At 36.5% G+C, this 21,453-nt stretch overlaps 1 protein-coding gene across 1 annotated transcript; it reads left to right on the top strand.

The window, feature by feature from the left end:
* Positions 1-4,613: 4,613 nt before the first annotated feature.
* LOC143550787 (protein REDUCED CHLOROPLAST COVERAGE 2-like) lies at positions 4,614-18,103 on the top strand. The gene is made up of 23 exons (XM_077041378.1): positions 4,614-4,865; positions 5,163-5,224; positions 5,485-5,577; positions 9,256-9,328; positions 9,408-9,722; positions 9,802-9,866; positions 10,593-10,724; positions 10,829-10,870; positions 10,948-11,469; positions 11,548-11,705; positions 11,906-12,362; positions 12,431-12,493; positions 12,593-12,694; positions 13,501-13,797; positions 13,883-13,975; positions 14,061-14,162; positions 14,257-14,361; positions 14,904-15,037; positions 15,118-15,301; positions 15,394-15,525; positions 15,706-15,818; positions 15,907-15,991; positions 16,081-18,103. The coding sequence occupies exons 1-23, from the start codon at positions 4,796-4,798 to the stop codon at positions 17,665-17,667; spliced, it is 4,986 nt and encodes a 1,661-aa protein (XP_076897493.1). The 5' UTR covers positions 4,614-4,795; the 3' UTR covers positions 17,668-18,103.
* Positions 18,104-21,453: the final 3,350 nt, after the last annotated feature.

Genomic DNA, 21,453 nt, shown 5'->3' with positions numbered 1-21,453 from the left:
TTAGTTTTAATTTAATTTAATTGATTATTATTTTTTATTTTGTTGTTTTATTAAAAAAAATTATTGAATTTCTTTATCAAGAATTACACCAATTATAACGAAGCAATGTAAATAAACGGTACACACACGCACACACACAACCATTACAACAAATTTGTACAAATAATAACAAAATGTAGAAATCTATCTAAATGTCAGTGTCACTAGTGTGTTAACAGGCGATGCTTAACAACGCGTCTCTCGTTGTTTTCTCAGCCATCTTTAAATACCCGTCATTGATATCGGTCGTGTTGCCGTATGCGAGGATGCGTAGAGCCGAAGTACACTTTTGGATGGCGGAGAATCCTAAATATCCTCTTGCGTTGGGTTTCTGTTGAAAATACTCATACTCCCGCTCCATATCTCCAACGATGCGCAAAAATAAACGCTTGGACATCCGAAAACGACGTCGAAACATAGCGTCGTTAAATATAGGTGTGTCGTCGAAGTAGTCCTTCATCAAACGAGCGTTCGCTTGCGTACGATCCCGAAGGATATATAATCGTCTACGTGGTGCCGTAGATGGAGCAGAGCCGAACACCATGTTATTGGCGACGGTCCGAACCGCGTTCGTGACCTCTAAATGCTCTTCCGCCACTTGTCGGTGAATCTAATGAATTCTTCGACTCTCGTTTATTAATTGATCCCAAATCTTGGCAGAGTTCGTGGAATCTGGGGAACTCATTGAGTTTGAAGAAGTATGAAAATAATAAAAATGATTGGTATTTTTATGTTTGAGTTTATGTATGATAGGGTGAAAATGGTTTAATTGGTTTGATATTTATATTAAGTTTTTAAATTAATTTTTTTTTATATTTAGCCGTTACCCCCCAACGGTAACATTATTATTATTATTATATTATTATCTTTCATTCTCGCTGGCGACAAACTAACCCCGCCCCCGCCCTAAATCGCCCAAATATCGCCCGGGGGGCGGTGTTCTAGCCCCAAATCGCTCTTTTGTCGCCCAATCTTGCACCCACTACGTTTGGCCTAAGGGTTAAGGCTAAGGCTAAGAGGTATATATCTCTTGACATCATTTCTCTTATCCGTCACGTTAGTTTTTCCCTTATCATTCAATCTCACTCTTAAACCATGGGTATACATAATTCTTGTCAGGGGCATGGCGATGTTCCAGGTAGACCCCTTGCGTGAGGGTTGCTAACTGAGTTGCCACGTCGGATCGGTGGGGGTTGCCCACTGGTGTATACCGGCCAGCCCAATTGACGTGAGTGGACCAAATTCACTAGTAAAATTAATTTGGTTTTCTGGCTCCAGAGGCTATGAAATTTTTGAGTAGGGTTCAGCGCGTCGTACACGGAACCTCTTCAGCTTCTAGGTCCCAAAGCTTTGTTTTTAGCAGGATTGGCTTTGCTATTCAAAAGGGGGTTGCGGCGCAGCTTGTTGCCCGTTTGCCTGCCACTTTATTGTAATCGTTTTATAGTAAATTATATAAACTTCGTTATGACAAAAAAAGAAAAAAATTTAATTTAAATCAAAATGTATTTTTGTGTAACAAAATTTGGTGTTGGGGTTCGTAAAATAATAATGATAATGTTTCATGTGGACATAAGCTCAAAATGCCAAACTTATGAATTGGCAATTCTAATTTAATACATATGGTTTTAAAGGATAAAATAAATGTGTTTGAAGTGTTGAAAGTGCCTTTGAAAGTGATCAAACAAAAATATGCAAGTTTTGATGTAAATGGGTAAAACAACAGGACAAGAGGTCCAAAATATATACTTAATGCTAATTTATGGTCCATTGAATCTCATTAATGAAGTTAGCATAAATGCATAATCATAGTGTGTTTAGAGATGAAAGTAAATTGATCAAATGAAGTAAACAAAAATCATAGGGTGCTTAGATATGGATCGTGTTTAAGAAGCACAAAAATGATAAATTGAAATGTATAAAGGTCATAAAAGAGTGTGAAGATTCTTACAATTAGGAAAAGACTTGAAACTAGGAAGCTCTAAAGATAAATGTGATTACATACTAATTTATCAAGATTTTGATGTAAAAAAGTTTGAACCAGTGGTGTAATTTCTTAAAGTCAGAAATTAAAAGTGAAATTTGAACATACCACATGAACCATTCGTGTATACTATTCTCTAGTTTATGAAAACAAATTTTCTAAGTTTGTTTTTCAAATGTATCATTGTAAGTAATGTTAAAGGTTAACTAAACACATACATGTAATCCTTACATTGATGTGTTCCCGTATATCAAAAGATGTGTAAGCATGTTGTTGACTTCATATTTGAGTTCATATTTGAGTATTGACTTGTTTAATTTATGAAAACACAATCCAAAGTTTGTTTGTCTTGTTAAATACGGTTTTTACGTTGTTTTATTCAACTTTTGTTATCATATTCAGGCGCAATTTGGATGGTCGATGCATGGTTCAACCGTAAGTTTGATCACATTGCTTATGCCCAACACATGTTTTTCATTTTGCCTTTAATTTTTTGATCGTTTGAACATTCTTGTTAATCATTGGAGAATGTAAGATTTGTGTTTATTATATTTATTATTTGTATTACATGGTCATATTTTAATGTTATTATAATAAAAAGGAGCATTTTTCGTCACGCGTGTGCACCAACACTATTTACCACCTCTTACCCTTTTAATCAAACAAGTATTTTGACACGCGTTGTCGGGCGATCATTTTGAATAGTCAATGATAAAGCCACCTAACTCTAACGGTACCCAAAAGTGGAAGTGATGAGCGAGAGAGAAAGATAAAAGACCTTTGGGACTTGTTTGTTGAGGAAGTAAGAGGCATTGGTGTTATGATAATTCATGGAACAGGAAGTGTAACACTAGTTGTAATACTTGTTGGTGAATCGTATTTTTCATGAATAGTGAAATATACGAGTGGGTGAGATATTAGTTTTTAATATATAATAAAATATATTTTTTACAACTATATTACAACCATCAACACATTTTATTCATCTAGATAATTAGGTTGCACATGTCGCCTTTTAGGTCATCCAATTTCAAGTTGGTCTAGGTTAAAGTTCTCTTTTACATGAATGGATATATGAGTCGAGTTCAGGTTCAAGTTCATCATTATAACCTGTCAACCAGACAAGTGACTTCTTTAACTACCTGTCAACCAGACAAGTGACTTCTTTAACTACCCAATCATTCGAAGTTTTTTTAACAAAATACCTAACGTTTTTTACTTTCTTATAAGGGTGTGCATGAGTCATCCTTACATTGATGTGTTCCAGTATAACAAAAGATGTGTAACATTTGAGTTTTGACTTGATTAAAAATATGCAAACACGATTCAAAGTCTATTTGTCTTGTCAAATGTGGTTCTTATTTTGTTTTAATCAACCTTTGTTCACACATTAATGCACAATTTTGTTGGTTGATGCGTGGTTCAGCCATAAGATCGACCACATTGCTTATGCCCAACACCTGTTTTTTATGTTTGCTTCAATTTCTAGATCGTTTGAACATTCTCGTTAATCATGAAGAAGGTAAGATATGAATCTATTATACTTGTATTTATTCACATGCTTATATTTTTAATGTTATTATAATAAAAAGGTGCATTTCTCAACATGTCACACATATTCACTGACACTATTTACCACTTATAACACATTTAATCTAATTGCAACTTTATTACAACCATCAACCCATTATATATATTTAGATAATTAGGTTACATATGTTGCCTTTTAGGTAATCCAATTTCAAGTTGGTCCAAGTTAAAGTTGCTCCTTTTTACATGAATATATATGCATGTCGAGTTCAAGTTTAAGTTTATCATTATAACCTGCCAACCAAACAAGTGACTTTGTTAACCACACATCCAATAAGTCAAAGTTTTTACTAACAAAGTACCCAACGTTGTTTACTTCCTTATAAGGGTGCTCGCTGAGTCGTTTTGGTTTTGGTTTTGGTTTCAGTTGTTAGTTGGGTTCGGTTTCGATTGCCATTTGAGCTAGAAAACTTGAGGCTATAAAAAAATTTTAAAAATAACAAATCTAGACCTAAATTTTATGTTAATTAACACATTTATTTCATTTTTATACATTCAGTCTAAAATATTTGAGTTAAACTATATATTAAATTATTATAAATCACTTAAAATAAAAATAAAATTATAAGCTTGGTTGGTTTTTTCCATTTCAATTACACACGAGACCGAAACCAAACCAAAAATTTGTTTTTTACAAAAACATAAACCAAACAGTCGTCGATTACACCGGTTTGATTTTTTTCGGTTTACAATCAGATACTTTCTTATTGCTTATCTTAATTAAAATTAAAAGTATTACGAAAATAAAATACTATTAGAAAAAAACTAATATAAAATAAACATAATCCAAAACCAAATACCCTTAAAAACTATTTATATTATCATCTAGAACCAACAAAGTAAAACTAGAGGCCTAAAATCGCCAAGCTTCAAAAATAAGTCGTACACACTAATCTTTTAGAAGCATCAATAGCCAGTTAAGTTTATTAGCACATATACATACATACATACATACATACATACATACATACATACATTTACACCCATTTGTCTCCGTCTACTCCGTTACCTTATCCTATCCTCCCACCCCCATTTATTATATCTCATCCTCTCCAATAATATTACTCACACACTTACACTTTCTCATACACTTTCTTCTACCTATATTCATTTACTCAACCAAAATTCTCATTTGAATATTTTCAACATTAATTAAGTCCACTTCACATTGCGGGTATTCGCCTTATGGCCCCGAAAGCTCGAAACGGGAAACCACATAAACCGAAAGGCGAAAAGAAGAAGAAGGAAGAGAAAGGTATGCAAATTTTATATTTCACATAAGTGTCGGCAGGTGTTTAACAGGCTTTGTCTCTGTCACTGTATCATCAACCAGTGATAATGAATAGTTAATATTATATTAATGTAATTTATAAGAGGCATGGTAAAATTGTGTGAGTTGAGAGATTAAATTTAGGGAGCATAAAACAAGCATACATTTTATTTACGTGTAGCGATTATTATTCACGTGGGATATGCATGATTACTTGATTAGTGATTATTTTTCTTGATTTTCATAAGTTTTTTTAATAATAAATATATGATTTTTTTACAGTGTTACCAACGGTTATTGAAATTGGGGTGGAAACGCCAGAAGAATCGCAAGTGACGTTAAAGGTAAACGAATTAGACCGTTATTGTTTATACAGTTATACGTGTGTGGTTGTAATAAAACTAGGGCGGTTTTTAAGTGTCGTTTATGACTTACACGCTTAAATTTCGGTCCGTCACTGAATGAAGCTAAGATTTGTTTTTAGTGACAAGTTTAAAAATGTATCACGAGATACGAGATAAAATTATTTGACTCTTGTGTTAATTTGACCTTCCATAAATTCACTAACGACTGGTTTGGCCGGTTTTTTTGTGTGTGACGATAGGGAATATCGACCGACAAGATCTTAGATGTTCCGAAGCTTTTAGCCGTTCATGTAGAGGCGTGTCACTTGACCAACTACTCTTTGTCACACGAGGTATGATAAAAACATTGCTAGTTTTTAAGTTTAAGACATATAATGTTTAACTGAATTCACATGATTATAATGTTAAATGAAGTCAATCTATTTGCGTGTTTAATATTTAAAAGTTAAGCTTTTTTATTAACGACAAAATGTTACATTTTACAAGTATTGAACTCTTGAAATATATTCTACACCCTTAGCAACCACCAAATGAACATAAAAAACATAGTATCCTTGTTTTGACATGATGTTCTGTTATCATAATTAATACATTACCCAAACATGAAATCAAGTGGACCCCATGGTTAAGACAGTCATAGTGTGGCGTCTATGCAGAAGGTTTGGGGACAGGGCCTAGGCTTGGAATATTTTACAAGTTCATATTTAAACTTTAGAGTGCAATCATTTAAAATCAAGACAATTAAATTAAATTCAGTATATTCTAAAATTGGGTCATAATGTACACAAAATTTAAATTAAAATAAAAACAAAAACATGTTTTGCTATGTCTAACGAAGCAGTAATAAATACGCTTGTGAATTGTTTGTAAAATAATGTGGAGCCGTTCATGAGGGGCAATGTTGGGGGAGGGGCCCTCAAGAAATAATACTTCTTGTAAGGACGGGTTTTGTGAGAAGGGAGGGTATAGAGGAAGAAAGAGGAACTTGGCGACTCGTTGCACCATGAACGAGTTCATCTCCTCTACGGCCGAAGATGGTTCTATCAAACAAATTCAAATAGAAAAATTATAGCCTTTTTAAAAATTTATAAACTTTTTACACTTTTTGAAAACCTTAACAATATGCTTAGTGTTCTTGCAAACTTTTGCAAAAACTTTATCCATGCTAGAACAATATCATATGATAACAAAAATTAAAAAAAAACCTATATTTTAAAAATATAGTTGTAACAATCTATAGTTTTATCATTTTCTACTAAAAAAATACTAACATGTATAAACCTTTGATTATTATTGCTTTAAAAAAAAACTTATAAACTTCTTACTATTACTTGAAACTTCAACAAAAAATGTAGTTTTAATACGAACATTTTTTTTAAATAACCATTCTAGAGCAACATCCTATCATAATAATGATAAACTATATTTAAGAAATAATAGTTTATTATATTCAAAAATTGTAGAGTATAATCCTTCACAACTTTAGGTTTACAGAAACTATTTATAAACTTTTGACCATTATTTAAAACACTATAAATATGTTCTTTTTCCATGTAAACTTTGAAAAACTTTGAAAATAGAATTGTTAGAACACATATGCTTTGAGTAACATTGGTCCCCAATGGCCCAATGTATGTGGTTTTAAAAGTGGATTATAAGGACAGAACATATGTCATATTAATGCATCCATCTATTTCATGTTAAAAAAAATGGTTAATAACTTAATTATCTTCTTGTACTTTTGTTTGACCTAAATATAGTTTGTGGTTTCAATGCTGCTAAAAGTTGGAAACTATAGCAGTCTTAAATTGATCCAATTAGGCTTGTTGCATTTATAACATTTAGGTCATAAATGTTAACTTTTTTTTGAACAAAAATAAATAATAAATATGAGTTTAACGAGTTTAAAAGCAAAATTCGAGTTTAACTAGACTGTCTCAAGATATAAAAATGCAACGTGATTTGATTTAATGGTATCTGGTGACGTAACAAATATTTTCTTTCTTTGAAGGTAGATATTTAAATCATCTAATAGATGGGTTAGATGGATTTGTAAGTATATATTAGATGTTAAATAAACAACATTAAATATATGCTAAAGTATATGAAATACAGTATCTTATTATACTAATAAAGGTTAATGTTATTAAACAACACACAACATACTCTCATTTAAAAGAAAATGTTGCTCAATCAAACTTTATTATATTAAAATCTCTAAGCATGAAAAAAACACAAAAATACCAATCCAATCTTTAGACAAGAAAGTCTTTAAACTTGTTTAAAGTACACGTATTTGTGAAAAACTATTTAAAATCATGATTTAGTACCCAATAAGTAAATTAAATTAGTCAAGATTTGATAAGGTGAAACTTCACAAAACACACAATAATATTAGATTCCAAGAAATTGACACTTTTTCATAGAAAATTTATATTATTTTAACAAACTTAAATGTAAAAATGAAAAAACAATATTTTTAACTTGTTTAGCACTTGCATTATAATTGTAATTAAGTTTAAAAACTTTAATACCACAAAACTGAGTTAAAGAGAAAACCTTTAAAACACCAAAGAGTTGGAAAGTCTTGTGTTCAAGTCTAATAAATGATATAAATTCACCGTTCAAAAAAAAAAGATAAAAAACAATTAATCTAAATATTAAAATTATATTGTTTTTATTTTTATTTTTATCATATTTATCATGTTATTAATTGTATGTGTTTAAGAAACTTTAATATCACAATATTGAGTTAAATGATTTTATCGTGTTTTTTTACACTTTTAACAACTTTAATAAAATAATTTAAATTAAAATACTTTTAAATATATATTTTGAAAGGTGAGATTTTAATGTGAAATATAAATATGACATTGTTTTTACTATATTTATCTTGTTATTAATTAAAGCATATTTTTTTAAAAAAAACCATAAAGCATATTTCTTCAATAAAGACTTGAGACGCTCAATCCTCATAGATAACTTGTTAATAAGGACATGAGTGACTCGACAAAAAAAGACAGCGATCTTTGTAAGGCTAAGGGGTGTGGGGGGCTCTAATGGGGGCTCCAGTGGGGGCTCCAGCCAATAATATTATGACGTGTGGCAGAGAGAGAAACTGGATAAGGGGGGTGTTGGAGCCCCGTTGGAGCCCCTGGCCCTGGTGTGGAGGGGCTCCAGCAGGGGCTCCAGCGGATTTTTTTTTTATTTTTTATAAATATATTCAAAAAACGTATTATTAAAAAAACTCATAAATTATTAAAAAAAACACACATTAATGAAAAAACACATTAATATCTAAAAATAAAATAAAAATAAAAGTACTAAAAAAAACATTATTCTTATTCTTCGGCTTGGTCTTCTTCGATCAACCTCTTTCGGATACGTTCCTTTTGCTTTTCCATTAGCATTTGATCGACTGGATTTAGGTTACTGAAGTCTCTAGTAAGAAAGTCCAACAAAGTTAGGAGACGGTTGTATGTTGGATGGTTGAAAGCCGGATGATTGTTGCGGCTCCGAATAAAACATCGGTTGGTGCGGTGACGACCATAAATCGTCGTCAATATAATCTGAATCTAGGTTTGGGTACCAATTTCCAGCCATGTTTTTAAAAAAAAGTTTGGAAGATGAGTTGATTTTGGGTTTTTTTTTGAAGTTGTGGTAATTGTTTTATGTGAAATGGGTTATATATAGGAAGAAAAAACTTTTTTTTTTATTAAATAAGAGCCCAACGGCTCATTTATCATGTCCAACGGCTCTTTCTCCCTTCCCAATGTCCCTTTACGCCAACTTGGTCCCGCTAACAGGCTTGCGCCTGCTTTGTTTTTCGTGCTCGCGCCCCTCTCGCGCCCCTCTCGCGCCCCGGTGGTGTGGTGCTCGCGCCTGGGGGCGCGAGCGGAGGGGCTCTCGCGCCCCCGTTGAAGCCCCACACCCCTCAGCCTAATATACGGTGACCTTGTGCTGAAAATTAAATATTAAATAAAAAGATTTGACAATTGACAAATTGACAGGTGCGTGGCCCGAGGCTAAAAGATACCGTCGAAATCTCATCTCTTAAACCATGTCAGTTAACGGTCGTTGAAGGTAAAACTTTAATAACCTAAACTGCCAACTTTCAAACCCAAGGGACTAAACTGAAACATATCTCTAACTGTCAACACAGAGGATTACACCGAACACCTCGCCGTCGGCCACGTCAGACGCTTACTGGACATCGTAGCCTGCACCACCGTGTACGGCGGTTCAACCACCGGTTCGAAGACCACCGGTTCCGGTAAATCGACGGTGAATCGGTCAGGTTCCAGTGATGAAGAGTCCAATCTGGAGAAGAAACCGAGTAATGGCGCGAAATCGCCGAAGACAGACGGTTCAGATCTATCGGAGAAATGTGATCCGACGGCGGAGATCTATCCGCCGCCGCGGCTCGGACAGTTTTACGACTTCTTCTCGTTCGCGCACCTTACGCCTCCGATTCAGTGTACGTTGATTTGAATTTGTGTTTAGTGATTATAAAATAAGTTAATGTATGATCTAATTGATGTGAGATTATGTTGCAGATATTAGGAGATCGGCTCGTCCGTTCCTTGAAGATAAAACAGATGATGATTTCTTTCAAATTGATGTGAGATTCTCATTGTATTTTTTTTGTATGAATTAGAGGTGTTAACGAGTGGAGCTGCTCGTGAGCTACTTGAGATCGGCTGGTTAAGACGTCAGATCGAGCCGAGCTTAAACGAGCTCGAGCTTTTTTTTATTTTTATTAAGGATTGTTTAATAAATGAGACTGAGCTCGAGCTTCACATTTTGAGCTTGAGTCACCTCGCGAGCCTAAGTGAACTTTTTGTTTATATAATTTTTAGTATATTTATATCTTATATAATTAAAAATTTAAATCAAGCCGAGCTTAAACAAGCTCGGGCCCAAGCGTTTTTAAGGCTGATTTAGTAAATGAACTCAAGTCAGCTCGCGAACCTAAACAAGCGCTTTTTTATTTATATATATATTTTTACTTAATATTTTTATAAAAGAACTATCATTACATATAACATAGGATTTAATTAGTCAAGTAATATATATTATATATAAAAATCCTAATTTTAAATATATATGAAATAGTTATAAAAATAACTAAATTAAATAATTAACAAGTATTAAGTGAGCCGAGCTCAAGCTTGACAAACTACTCACTGTCCGAGCTCGAATTTTTGAAATACAGCTCTAACGAGTCGAGCTCGAGGCCTCTTAAATTAAAATGAGTAGAGCTTGAGATTGATTTGGCTCGTTTACACTCCTGTTTGTGAAGATGGCTAAAATGACTTTGATCGATGTCTGATTGTTTAATTTGCAGGTACGTGTTTGTAGTGGGAAGCCGATGACAATTGTTGCTTCTAAACAAGGGTTCTATCCTGCTGGAAAGCGAAATCTGTTCAGTCATTCTTTAGTTGGACTATTGCAGCAGATAAGTAGGACCTTTGATAGTGTAAGTAAAAACTGACTACAATATAGCTGATCACAGTTTGTCACTTCACAATTGTTTTGAGTACGATTTTGTTAAAAGTGTTCGACAAATGTGTTCAACTGCAGGCATACAAAGCTCTCATGAAAGCTTTCATTGAGCACAATAAAGTAAGTTCTATTATTAGTGATCACTTTTGCACCAAATTTTGTGTTAAGTTAAATGGAAATGTATGTTTTTGTGTCAGTTTGGAAATCTTCCTTACGGTTTTAGAGCAAACACATGGGCAGTGCCACCAGTTGTTGCTGATAACCCGTCTCTTTTTCCACCACTTCCTGTGGAAGATGAAAACTGGGGAGGAAATGGTGGTGGACAAGGAAGAGATGGTAAACATGATCACAGACAATGGGCAAAAGAGTTTGCGATATTAGCAGCCATGCCTTGTAAAACTCAAGAAGAAAGACAAATTAGAGATAGAAAAGCTTTTCTACTTCACTGCCTGTTTGTTGATGTTTCGGTTTTAAAAGCAGTGGCTGTTATTAAGAATCTTGCTGAAAGTAGCAACAATTCACATGATTCCACCGATTCGGTATTTCATGAGGAGAGAGTTGGAGATTTAGTTATTAAGGTTACACGAGACGTGGCGGATGCAAGCGCAAAGATTGATGGTAAGAATGATGGAAGTCGTGTTCTTGGATTGTCGCAAGAGGAACTTGCTAAAAGAAACTTGATTAAAGGTGTAACAGCAGACGAGAGTGCAAATGTTCATGTTAGTATTTTAAACAATTTGCTGGTGATTTTTTTGTCATTTTATATTATTCTGAAAAATGGTAGCATTATCATGCAGGATACTTCTACTCTAGGCATAGTGGTTGTTAGACATTGTGGTTATACAGCGGTAGTTAAAGTTGATGCTGAGGTAAACTGGGATGGGAAACCAATTCCTCAGGATATTGACATTGAAGATCAATCTGAAGGAGGTGCTGGTGCTTTGAATGTCAATAGGTCAGTCAAAAAGTCAAACTTGCGAATAGTTATAAGCTTTGTTTGCTGTTCAAAAAAAAAGTTATAAGCTTTGTTTTCTTAGACGAAAACGCTAGAACGGAGTTTGTTATCATTCAAACAGCAATCATTCTTTCATATGCTTTTTTATTTTCATGATGATTATCTGTATTACTTATTACTTTTTCTTACTGTTTTATCAGTTTGAGAATGCTATTACACAAGTCATCCACATCATCACCATCTGGTTCTGATGATATGCATTCAGCTAAGATCTTAGTGAATAAAGTATTGGAGGAAAGCTTACAGAAATTGGAGGAAGAAGGCTCTAAAAACACAAAATCTATCAGATGGGAGCTTGGAGCATGTTGGGTACAACATTTACAAAATCAAGCTTCCGGGAAACTAGATTCTAAGAATACAGCAGAAGCTAAGTCAGAACCAGCGGTTAAGGGTCTCGGTAAGGGATTACTTAAGGAAATTAAGAAAAAATCTGATGATAAAAGCAGTAAAGTTGAACAAGAAGTTCCCACAAACAATAATTCAGATGATAGTGGCAATAAAGAGTTGGATGAAGAAAAGGAAAAGATGTGGAGAAAGTTGGTTTCTGAAGCAGCTTATTTGCAACTTAAAGAATCAGAAACTGGTCTCCACCTTAAGGTTTGTTAAACATTTATAATATAATCAATGGATAATTAATTCATCTCTAATTTAATGTGTGCTGGCAGTCACCTGACGAGTTGATTGAAATGGCACATAAGTACTATGACGATACCGCACTCCCGAAGTTGGTTAGTTTGTTTGAAATTAATCACTTACATTATTATGTCTATATATTCTTATTGGCATCATGTGTGTTGACTAATGGTTGCATTTTTATCTTTTGTTAGGTGGCTGATTTTGGATCTCTTGAACTTTCACCTGTTGATGGAAGAACACTGACTGATTTTATGCACACAAGAGGTTTGCAGATGGGCTCCCTGGGCCGAGTGGTATTTCTTCCTTCAAGGCCCGTTTGTTGGTTTTTTACTTTTTAGTAGAGGTGGCAAAGGGGCAGATTTGATAACATGTCAAAACGGGCTGGGTTGGTTCGTATAAGTATTGAGTAACTAATGTTACATAAGTTATATGTTATTTTAATGATATTTGAATTTGTTAAATAAAGTCTTTTAAGCTAGTTTTATAAGACCTGTTTGACTCATTTCCTTAGGCTTGTACACGAACCGAATGAACACAAATGGAGCATGCTCATGTTCGTTTCTCTAACTTTAACCAAACAAACGATCGTACAAGAACAAGGTTTTTTTGTTTGTGTTCGTTCATTAAGAAAATGAGCGTGTTCGTGCTCGATTATGTTTGTTCGTTAGTAGTATAAATGAACGGTTTACGAATAAACATAGAAGAACGGACATAATTGAGCCAAAATCAACTAAAAGTAAATGTGAAAACAATATATTGGGCCTAATAGTTGTTAAAACTAGACTAAGTTGTAATGGGCCTAAAAAAATTTAAATGAATACATTAACGAACTAAGAAAAACGTAAAGTAACAAGCATAAATGAACGCAAACGAACATAAACGAATTTAAATGAACCGTTCACGAACATAAATGAACGAGCGAGACGTGTGTTCATGTTCATACGTTATTATATAAGACTTCCCGTCGAGCGATTCACTGAGCGCTCGGTTCGTTTACAGGCCTACTTTAACTAATTCATATGTAAATAGGTCGAAATTGTCACCTCCAGTAATCACGGTTGTATACCTACAACTTACAAACATGTATCGGTTTTATCAGGTTGAACTTGCAGACAAGCTCCCTCATGTGCAATCACTATGTATTCATGAGATGGTTGTTCGAGCTTATAAGCATATCTTGCAAGCAGTTGTAGCTGCTGTTGATAATATATCTGATCTAGCTGTATCAATAGCATCATGCTTAAATCTATGGTTAGGAACACCCATTGCTAACGAAGATGACTTAAAATGGAAGTGGGTTGAATGCTTTTTGTCCAAAAGATTTGCATATCAGTTGAAAACCGAAAGTCGTACTGATCTTCGTAAGTTTTCCATTCTTCGAGGGCTTTGCCACAAGGTATTGGGTCAATTAAATCATTAATGGTAAATTATATTAAATTGAATATTTGAAATACTAACTTTGATAAAGCTTATATCAATAGGTTGGTCTTGAGCTGGTTCCACGGGACTATGATATGGATTCGGCTTCTCCTTTTAGAAAGACAGATATTATTAGCATGGTTCCTATATATAAGGTCAAACATGTGATATGTTAACTTAACTCCTATTGCTAAGTGTGTGTTTTAACATGAATTAAGACTTTGAACTATTTTCATGCAGCATGTTGCATGTTCCTCTGCGGACGGGCGTACACTTTTAGAGTCATCTAAAACATCATTGGATAAAGGCAAACTAGAGGATGCTGTCAACTATGGAACTAAGGTAAAATAATCTCTTGTCTTTAGTTATTAATAGTATTGGTTATTAGTTATCTCTTAAGTTATTTTAAATAAAATTTCTAACCTGGTTTCTGCAGGCACTCACAAAACTTGTATCTGTCTGTGGTCCTTATCATCGGATGACAGCTGGAGCGTACAGTCTGTTGGCTGTGGTGCTTTATCACACTGGGGATTTTAATCAGGTACATGCACATTGGCTTGTAAACAAACCGGACGAACACGAACGGGGCATGTTTGTGCCCACTCATTTTACTTTAACCGAACAAACGAACGAACACGAACACTTAAACAGACGTGTTTTGTTTTTCATGTTCGTTTATTAAGAAAATGAATGTGTTCATGTTTGTTTGTTTGTATTCTAAACGAAATAGTTCACGAAGATTAATGAACAAACGTAAACGAACACCTACCAAAAGTAAACGTATTCCCAAGTTAAAGTCTAGATTGCCATGATCAGTACATCCAATAGTTCAAAAATAAACAAAGATTTCCAAATAATGGTTTTTCAATTATGAAATTTAAATTGATATTAAATATACATTAGTAATATTTATAGTTGGACCAATATACAAATGAACGAACATAACTGAACGTAAATGAACTAACATAATTGAATGTTCATGAAACGAACAAGACATGCGTTCATGTTTGTTTTGATATTAAGTAAACGTACTTCTCACGAACGGTGCACGAATGGTTCACTGAACCATGATCTTTCTATTAGGCTACCATTTATCAGCAAAAAGCTTTGGATATAAACGAGAGAGAACTCGGACTCGATCACCCCGATACAATGAAGAGTTATGGTGACCTGGCAGTGTTCTACTATCGTCTCCAACACACAGAGCTAGCTTTAAAGTATGCTCACTAACATCCACTCAATACAGTTTTACCAAAGACGAAACTAACCCTATGGTTTTATCTATTTGCGTTTTTAGGTACGTGAATCGTGCACTGTATCTTTTGCATTTGACATGTGGGCCATCTCATCCAAACACTGCGGCTACCTACATAAATGTAGCAATGATGGAAGAAGGTTTAGGAAATGTCCATGTTGCCCTTAGGTACCTTCATGAGGCTCTCAAATGTAATCAAAGGCTACTTGGAGCTGACCACATACAAGTAATCTTTTTCAATGCAGTTTATGTTGTTTGTTTTGATGAATGCATAATGTTGTAATGGAATTTTTATTAAAATACGTATGTTTTTTTCAGACTGCTGCTAGCTATCATGCCATTGCAATTGCTCTGTCGTTGATGGAAGCATACTCATTGAGTGTTCAGCATGAGCAGACCACTTTACAGATACTGCAGGCTAAACTTGGGGCTGAAGATCTTCGTACCCAGGTTCGTAATTTATATTAGTGTCCTTATATATGTGTGTGTGTGTGTGTATAGAGAGAGAGAGAGGTGAGTTAATGTGCAAAGGGTACGAAGCCACCAAAATGCGACATGTGGTGTGTGGGCCAGGGTATATGCGTCTACAATAGTATGCACATATGCAAATTATTATGCACAATATTGTAGGACGCAGCTGCATGGCTTGAATACTTTGAATCCAAGGCTCTTGAGCAACAAGAAGCTGCAAGAAATGGTACCCCAAAGCCTGATGCATCTATATCTAGCAAAGGCCACTTGAGGTGCATTCTTATTTTACTTAATTTTCTTTTTTTCTTTTATAACAGATGCACCTTAAACACTTTTAATTTGCTTATATTCTTGGATCAGTGTATCGGATTTGTTAGATTATATAGCCCCAGATGCAGATATGAAAGCACGAGATGCCCAAAAGAAACAAGCCCGTGCAAAGCTGGTACCATTCTGCCAATTTTATTTTCATATTAGCTTAATATTTGTCAGTTTTTATTATTATATTTTTTTTTCTTTCTTTCAATCATCCAGGTTAAAGCAAAACCAGGACAAAATGAGGAATTTGTAACTGATGAGCTTCAAAGAGATGTAGTAGTATCACCAAAACATCTCGTCCCAGAGATCAAATCAGAACCGCTTATCAAATCCGAAAGCAGCACAGATAAAGTGGATACAAAACCAGATATGGTGATCCAACCTGAGCTGCAGAACCAAAAGGAACAGCTTGGTGATGCTGCTGACGTGGACAACTCGGATGAAGGATGGCAAGAAGCTTTCTCTAAAGCAGCCCGCAAATCTTCAAGGTCTAGAAAACCAAATCTTGCAAAAATACACACAAATTTCACAAACGTTTCTCAATCGTTAAAATACCGGTCAAAGTCTGCTAATTTCACATCACCAAGGACAAACGCTACCGAATCTGTTACTCCAACTGGACCACCACCTAATGCAGCCAAGAAGTTTGTTAAAAGTCAAAGCTTCAGCCCAAAACCGACCAATCCTTCTAACCCCAATCCAACTTCCGGGTCAAACCCAAATCCAAAGTCAAACTCTTCTAGCCCGGCTTCAAATGATCAAGCCGTGAAGCGTTCTCCCATTTTAAGTTCGATAAGCGTCACAGAAGCCGGAAAACATTTTTCCTACAAAGAAGTTGCTTTAGCTGCACCTGGTACCATCGTGAAAGCCGTGGCTGAAAAGTTACCAAATAACCCTTCGGCAGTGACCACAGTCGTGACTGAAAAAGAACCCGAGACCGAAAACATTGAAAAACTTGATAAAGAAGATGAAAAGAAGGAAGAAACAGAAGTAGTTGTGGAACCTGAGCCAGAAAAGGCCGAACCCGAAAATCCCAACCCTGAAAAACCTGAGCCCGATAGTGCAGACAAAAAAGATGACCTGAAAGAAGTTGAGGATTCTGAATCGGGACAAGATGGTCCGAAAGAAGAAAAATCACCAACCGACGGGGAAAACGGGAAAGAGATAACCAAAAAGCTTTCTGCAGCTGCACCGCCTTTTAATCCGTCTAACGTTCCGGTTTTCGGGTCACTTCCGATACCTTTAAATGACCATGGAGGGATACTACCGCCACCTGTCAGCATACCGACAATGGTCACTGTCAACCCGGCCCGTCAGTCTCCACACCAGTCAGCAACAGCCCGGGTTCCATACGGGCCACGGCTTGCTGGTGGATATTACCGATCCGCGAACCGGGTCCCACGTAACAAGCCCGCGTTTGAACATGTGGTGGATGGAACTGGTAGTCTTCTCAGCCCTCCAAAAATCATGAACCCGCATGCAGCCGAGTTTGTTCCGGGTCAACCATGGGTTCATAACGGTTATCTGGTTTCACCCGAAGGCTATCCCCTCTCTCCAAATGGTTACCCTCTCGCCATCAACGGGTTCGCATCTAGTCAAACCGGGTTCCCTGTGTCCCCGGTCGACTCAGTTGCATCTCCGGTTGACTCGGTAGAATCTCCATCAGTAATTCCTCAGGAAACCGGTACTGAAACAGAAGAAAACAACGGGTCAAACGTGGAAACTGTTGGTCAAAGTCAACCTGAAGTAGAAGAAAAGGCTACTGTAGAAGAAAAGGCCGCCACTGATAATATTGCTGAATAACCGAAACCGTTGCTAAAACATTGGACGAGGAACCGGTAAAGCGTTGGGGAGATTACAGTGACGGTGAACCCGAAGTCGTTGAGGTTGCGGGTTAAAAGGGTAAGATTGTAACTTCATTTTTGCCTGAGTGAAATGGTTTAAAGCTCAGAGGCCTTGGTTTATAGAAAACTAATGCTGTGTGTCATCAAAAGCTCGAGTTGGGGGATGTGAAAAACCGATTTTGCCCCTTCACTAAACTGCTAGCAATCATCGACGAGCTTTGGATATTTGTTTTTTGTGGACTGAGTGGAATTCGATGACACGAATTTGTTTATTTAGTCGGATATTTTTTTGGAAAACTTTATGCTTTCTTTGGAAGAAACTGATTTGGTTATATAGTTTGTTGATTAAGCTGGCTTTATATCACTATGCAGACAGTCAAATTGGTTGTATTTTGTTTTATGGTAATATGCATATGTTGCTAGCATCATATGGGGCCAATGGTAAATAAATAAGAAAAAGTTACATTTTTAACCCACTACATTTTTTTCATAGAGTACAACTTAGTATGGTTGGTTCTCACATGATTTAGGCCAGTAAATGGTGATGGTATCTACTGATATGAAAATAATCAGGTTCTTGGTTTAACAATGAAAATTTTGTAATCTAAATCTAGCTTCAACATGTAGCAGGTTAGTAATGGTGATGATATCTACTAATATGAATCAGGTTCTTGGTTTAACAATGTAACATGATTGATAGATAAGTAGTATTTTGTGTTAATGACCAAAAATTGGAATTTTCTTTTTGGGCTTAGTGATGCAAAAAAATAAATTACTATAGCTGAATCTATCTACAGTAGAAATTGTGAGATAACTGTCACTTGACATTTAGTTTATATATCATTTATATGTTCAATATGCCATCTTATTTACAACTCTATTATAGCTTATATACAACTCGTTCACACCTTCTTTATAAACAGTTAACCCGTTTGATTTGTTTAGATAAGCGAGTCATATTCAAACACGATTTTAAATGTGTTTGGGTAGACTTGATGTACTTAAAACAAATACGTATGTGGTCATGTTCTAAAATTATGAAAACCTACATAGGCAGTTGATAAAGCTACATATACAACACCAAGTTGGAGAGGAGTTAAATCTTAGCCGTCTAAAAAAGAAACATATACACGTAGACCCAGATGTTGTGGAGATGGAGATTCTTGTCTTAATTAAAACACATTCAACCAAACACGGGTTCGTTGTTTTGCCATCAAAGTTTCACGTCTTTACTTTGTGACCCTTCAACTTTGATAAGAAACTTTTAAACTTTCAACTTTGACCATAAAACTTTTAGATTTTCAACTCTGGTCATAAAACTTTTACCATAACGAGTCAAACCAATACCGACCGAGTTCCCATTAGAACACGTAGTACCTTTCAAACATGTAATGTACTTAACAAGCTACGCCGCGACACCCGAGTAGAAATACAAATACTCGCGTGAAGAAACACTAAGTAACCCCGGGCAGATTATAGATAATCTGGGGGCCAGGTAATGTTTCCCACGAAGGTTAGGTCCAGCAGAGTAAGTTGTACTTCAGGGAACCTGCAAAACAGACACCGTAAGCTCGTCACTGAGAAGGGGGGGTTCCTCCTTGTGACCACCCTCCGGCGTGAGAATCAGTCTATATTGCTCAACCAATATAAAAGTATATGAATACTATAAGAGCAGTTATCAAGTAAGTTATACGAGATTGTAGATGATCTTACCATTCCAAGATATTGGAGTATTTATAGCCGAAGGTAGGTTTTCTAGAAGGTACAGCCGGCTGAATAGTATTCCTGTTCAACCAACAGTGGATTACGCACAGGCCATACTGGTTGGTGGGTAGGTTACAGCCAACAGTAATAAAGTCGGCTGCACTATTCCACCAACTGTAGACCATGCACGTCCCACTGACTGTGGATTGTACGCAGGCCATGCTGGTTGGTGAATAGGTTACGGCCAACAGTAATACTATTCCACCAACTGTAGGCTGCGCCTGCTCCACAGTGAGGGTTGGTGAGTAGGCAGCGGCTAATAGTGACAAACAGTACTAGAGGGTGCTCCTCCTCGCACTGTTGTCGGTGAGCTGTCACCCTGTGATTGGCTCATGGGCTGTTCTGGTCAGATCGTCTGTCCTATCCATACCTTGGTAGGTATGGTACAAAAGATCTTTCAGAATCAGACTGGCTCATTTGGGCGGGATTGTTCCCGCCTTGCTCATGCCTTCACGTGACTGCTGAAGTAGCTAGTCTTGTACGTGTAGCCCTGCTGTCTGCGGGTAGCCTTCCCTGATGGCTTGTATCCGCAACTGCGGGAACAGGCGGGGTACTTCACCATTGGGAGGCTTTCCCTGCGTGTACAGCTTGCGTACTGCGCGTAAGATTCTATGAGCATGGTGGGTCCTGCGGGAGCAGATGGCCTTTGCGCAGACAACCCTGTTCAAGGTGAGTCTTGCGGGACCAACTGGTCTCTGCTGGGACCTACCTCTTCAAGTCCCCCCAGTCCAATGTTCTTCTCATGCGTGTTTAATAAAGTGAGGTGAACTTTTGGACTTAAGCAAAGGGTTTTGAAAAGGGTTTTGTAAGGTTTTCCATGGGAAGTCCTTGTCACTTGCAGAAATGCCCGAGTTTCCTGCTTGGTCTTTGGGTATGATGCGGGTAGGTCTGTAACCTCCTCGCAAGTCAGGAGCATTGAGTCCCAGTTGTATGTATTTTCCATGAGGTTTTGGTAGTTTCGAACATAGTGATCAATTATGTTAAGACCACCAATTCCATCTTGGAGCTTCAAACAACGTAGTTCTCGACGCTCCCGCTATGCGGGGATGTTATTTCCGTTTCCGCAAGCATTGCCCAGAAGATCCTTCTTGGTTTCAATTCCCAGCGGAGCGCTAGGTATGTGAAGGGTTTTGCCTTAACACTGTACCTGCGCTCGTCTTACGGTTACTTTACTTCCAAGGTATTCCTGGCGTCAATTCCCTGCGGGTGCTAGGTATGTGAAGGATTTTGCCTTTACACTGTACCCGCACCCGTCTTATAGTTACTTGGTTGCCGAGGAATACTTGGCTTCAATTCCCTGCGGGTGCTAGGTATGTGAAGGGTTTCGCCTTAACACTGTACCCGCATCCGTCTTATGGTTACTTGTTTGCCAAGGTTTTCTTGGCTTCAATTCCCTGCGGGTGCTAGGTGTGTGAAGGGTTTCGCCTTAACACTGTACCCGCATCCGTCTTACGGTTACTTGTTTGCCAAGGTAAGGGGGGATTTTCCCGCTTACTTTTTAATATTTTCGAATTTTGAATTTTGAAATTCGAAGAGTTGGTGAAAAGATAAGAACAGTCCAAACCTCTGAAACGTCGCGCGACAGTTTCTTCTGACTGTGTCAGGACGTGCAGGAAGTTATGGTGACGTGACAGAACATGGTCATTCCAGTCGCTTTTTCAGGCGCGTGGGCGTGATTTTTCTGGCGCGTGGCCGCGAAATTACTGGCACACGTCCTTTCAACAGCTGTTGCCAGCCTGCTTTTTGCCACGTGTCATAGTTTCATTGCACCTTTGATTTCTCTCTCCTCCGCATTAAATTCACCGCATTAATTGCGATTACTATATAAAGGGGAAGAGAGTTATCTGTAATTCACACTTTCACCTTTCTTCTTCTTCTCAAGTAATTTCCGGCAAATTTTTCTGTTCAGTAAAGCCTTACTCTGAAATCTTTTTCTTTTTTCCACCATGTCTTCTCATGATACTGATGATCAGAAGACTGC

This window comes from Bidens hawaiensis, unplaced genomic scaffold (assembly GCF_021521415.1).
Source record: "Bidens hawaiensis isolate Kalapana, Puna unplaced genomic scaffold, B.hawaiensis_p1.1 tig00016188_1, whole genome shotgun sequence".
NCBI lineage: Eukaryota > Viridiplantae > Streptophyta > Magnoliopsida > Asterales > Asteraceae > Bidens > Bidens hawaiensis.
Note: the sequence above shows the minus strand (reverse complement) of the source record. Positions and strands in the feature narration are given on the sequence as shown.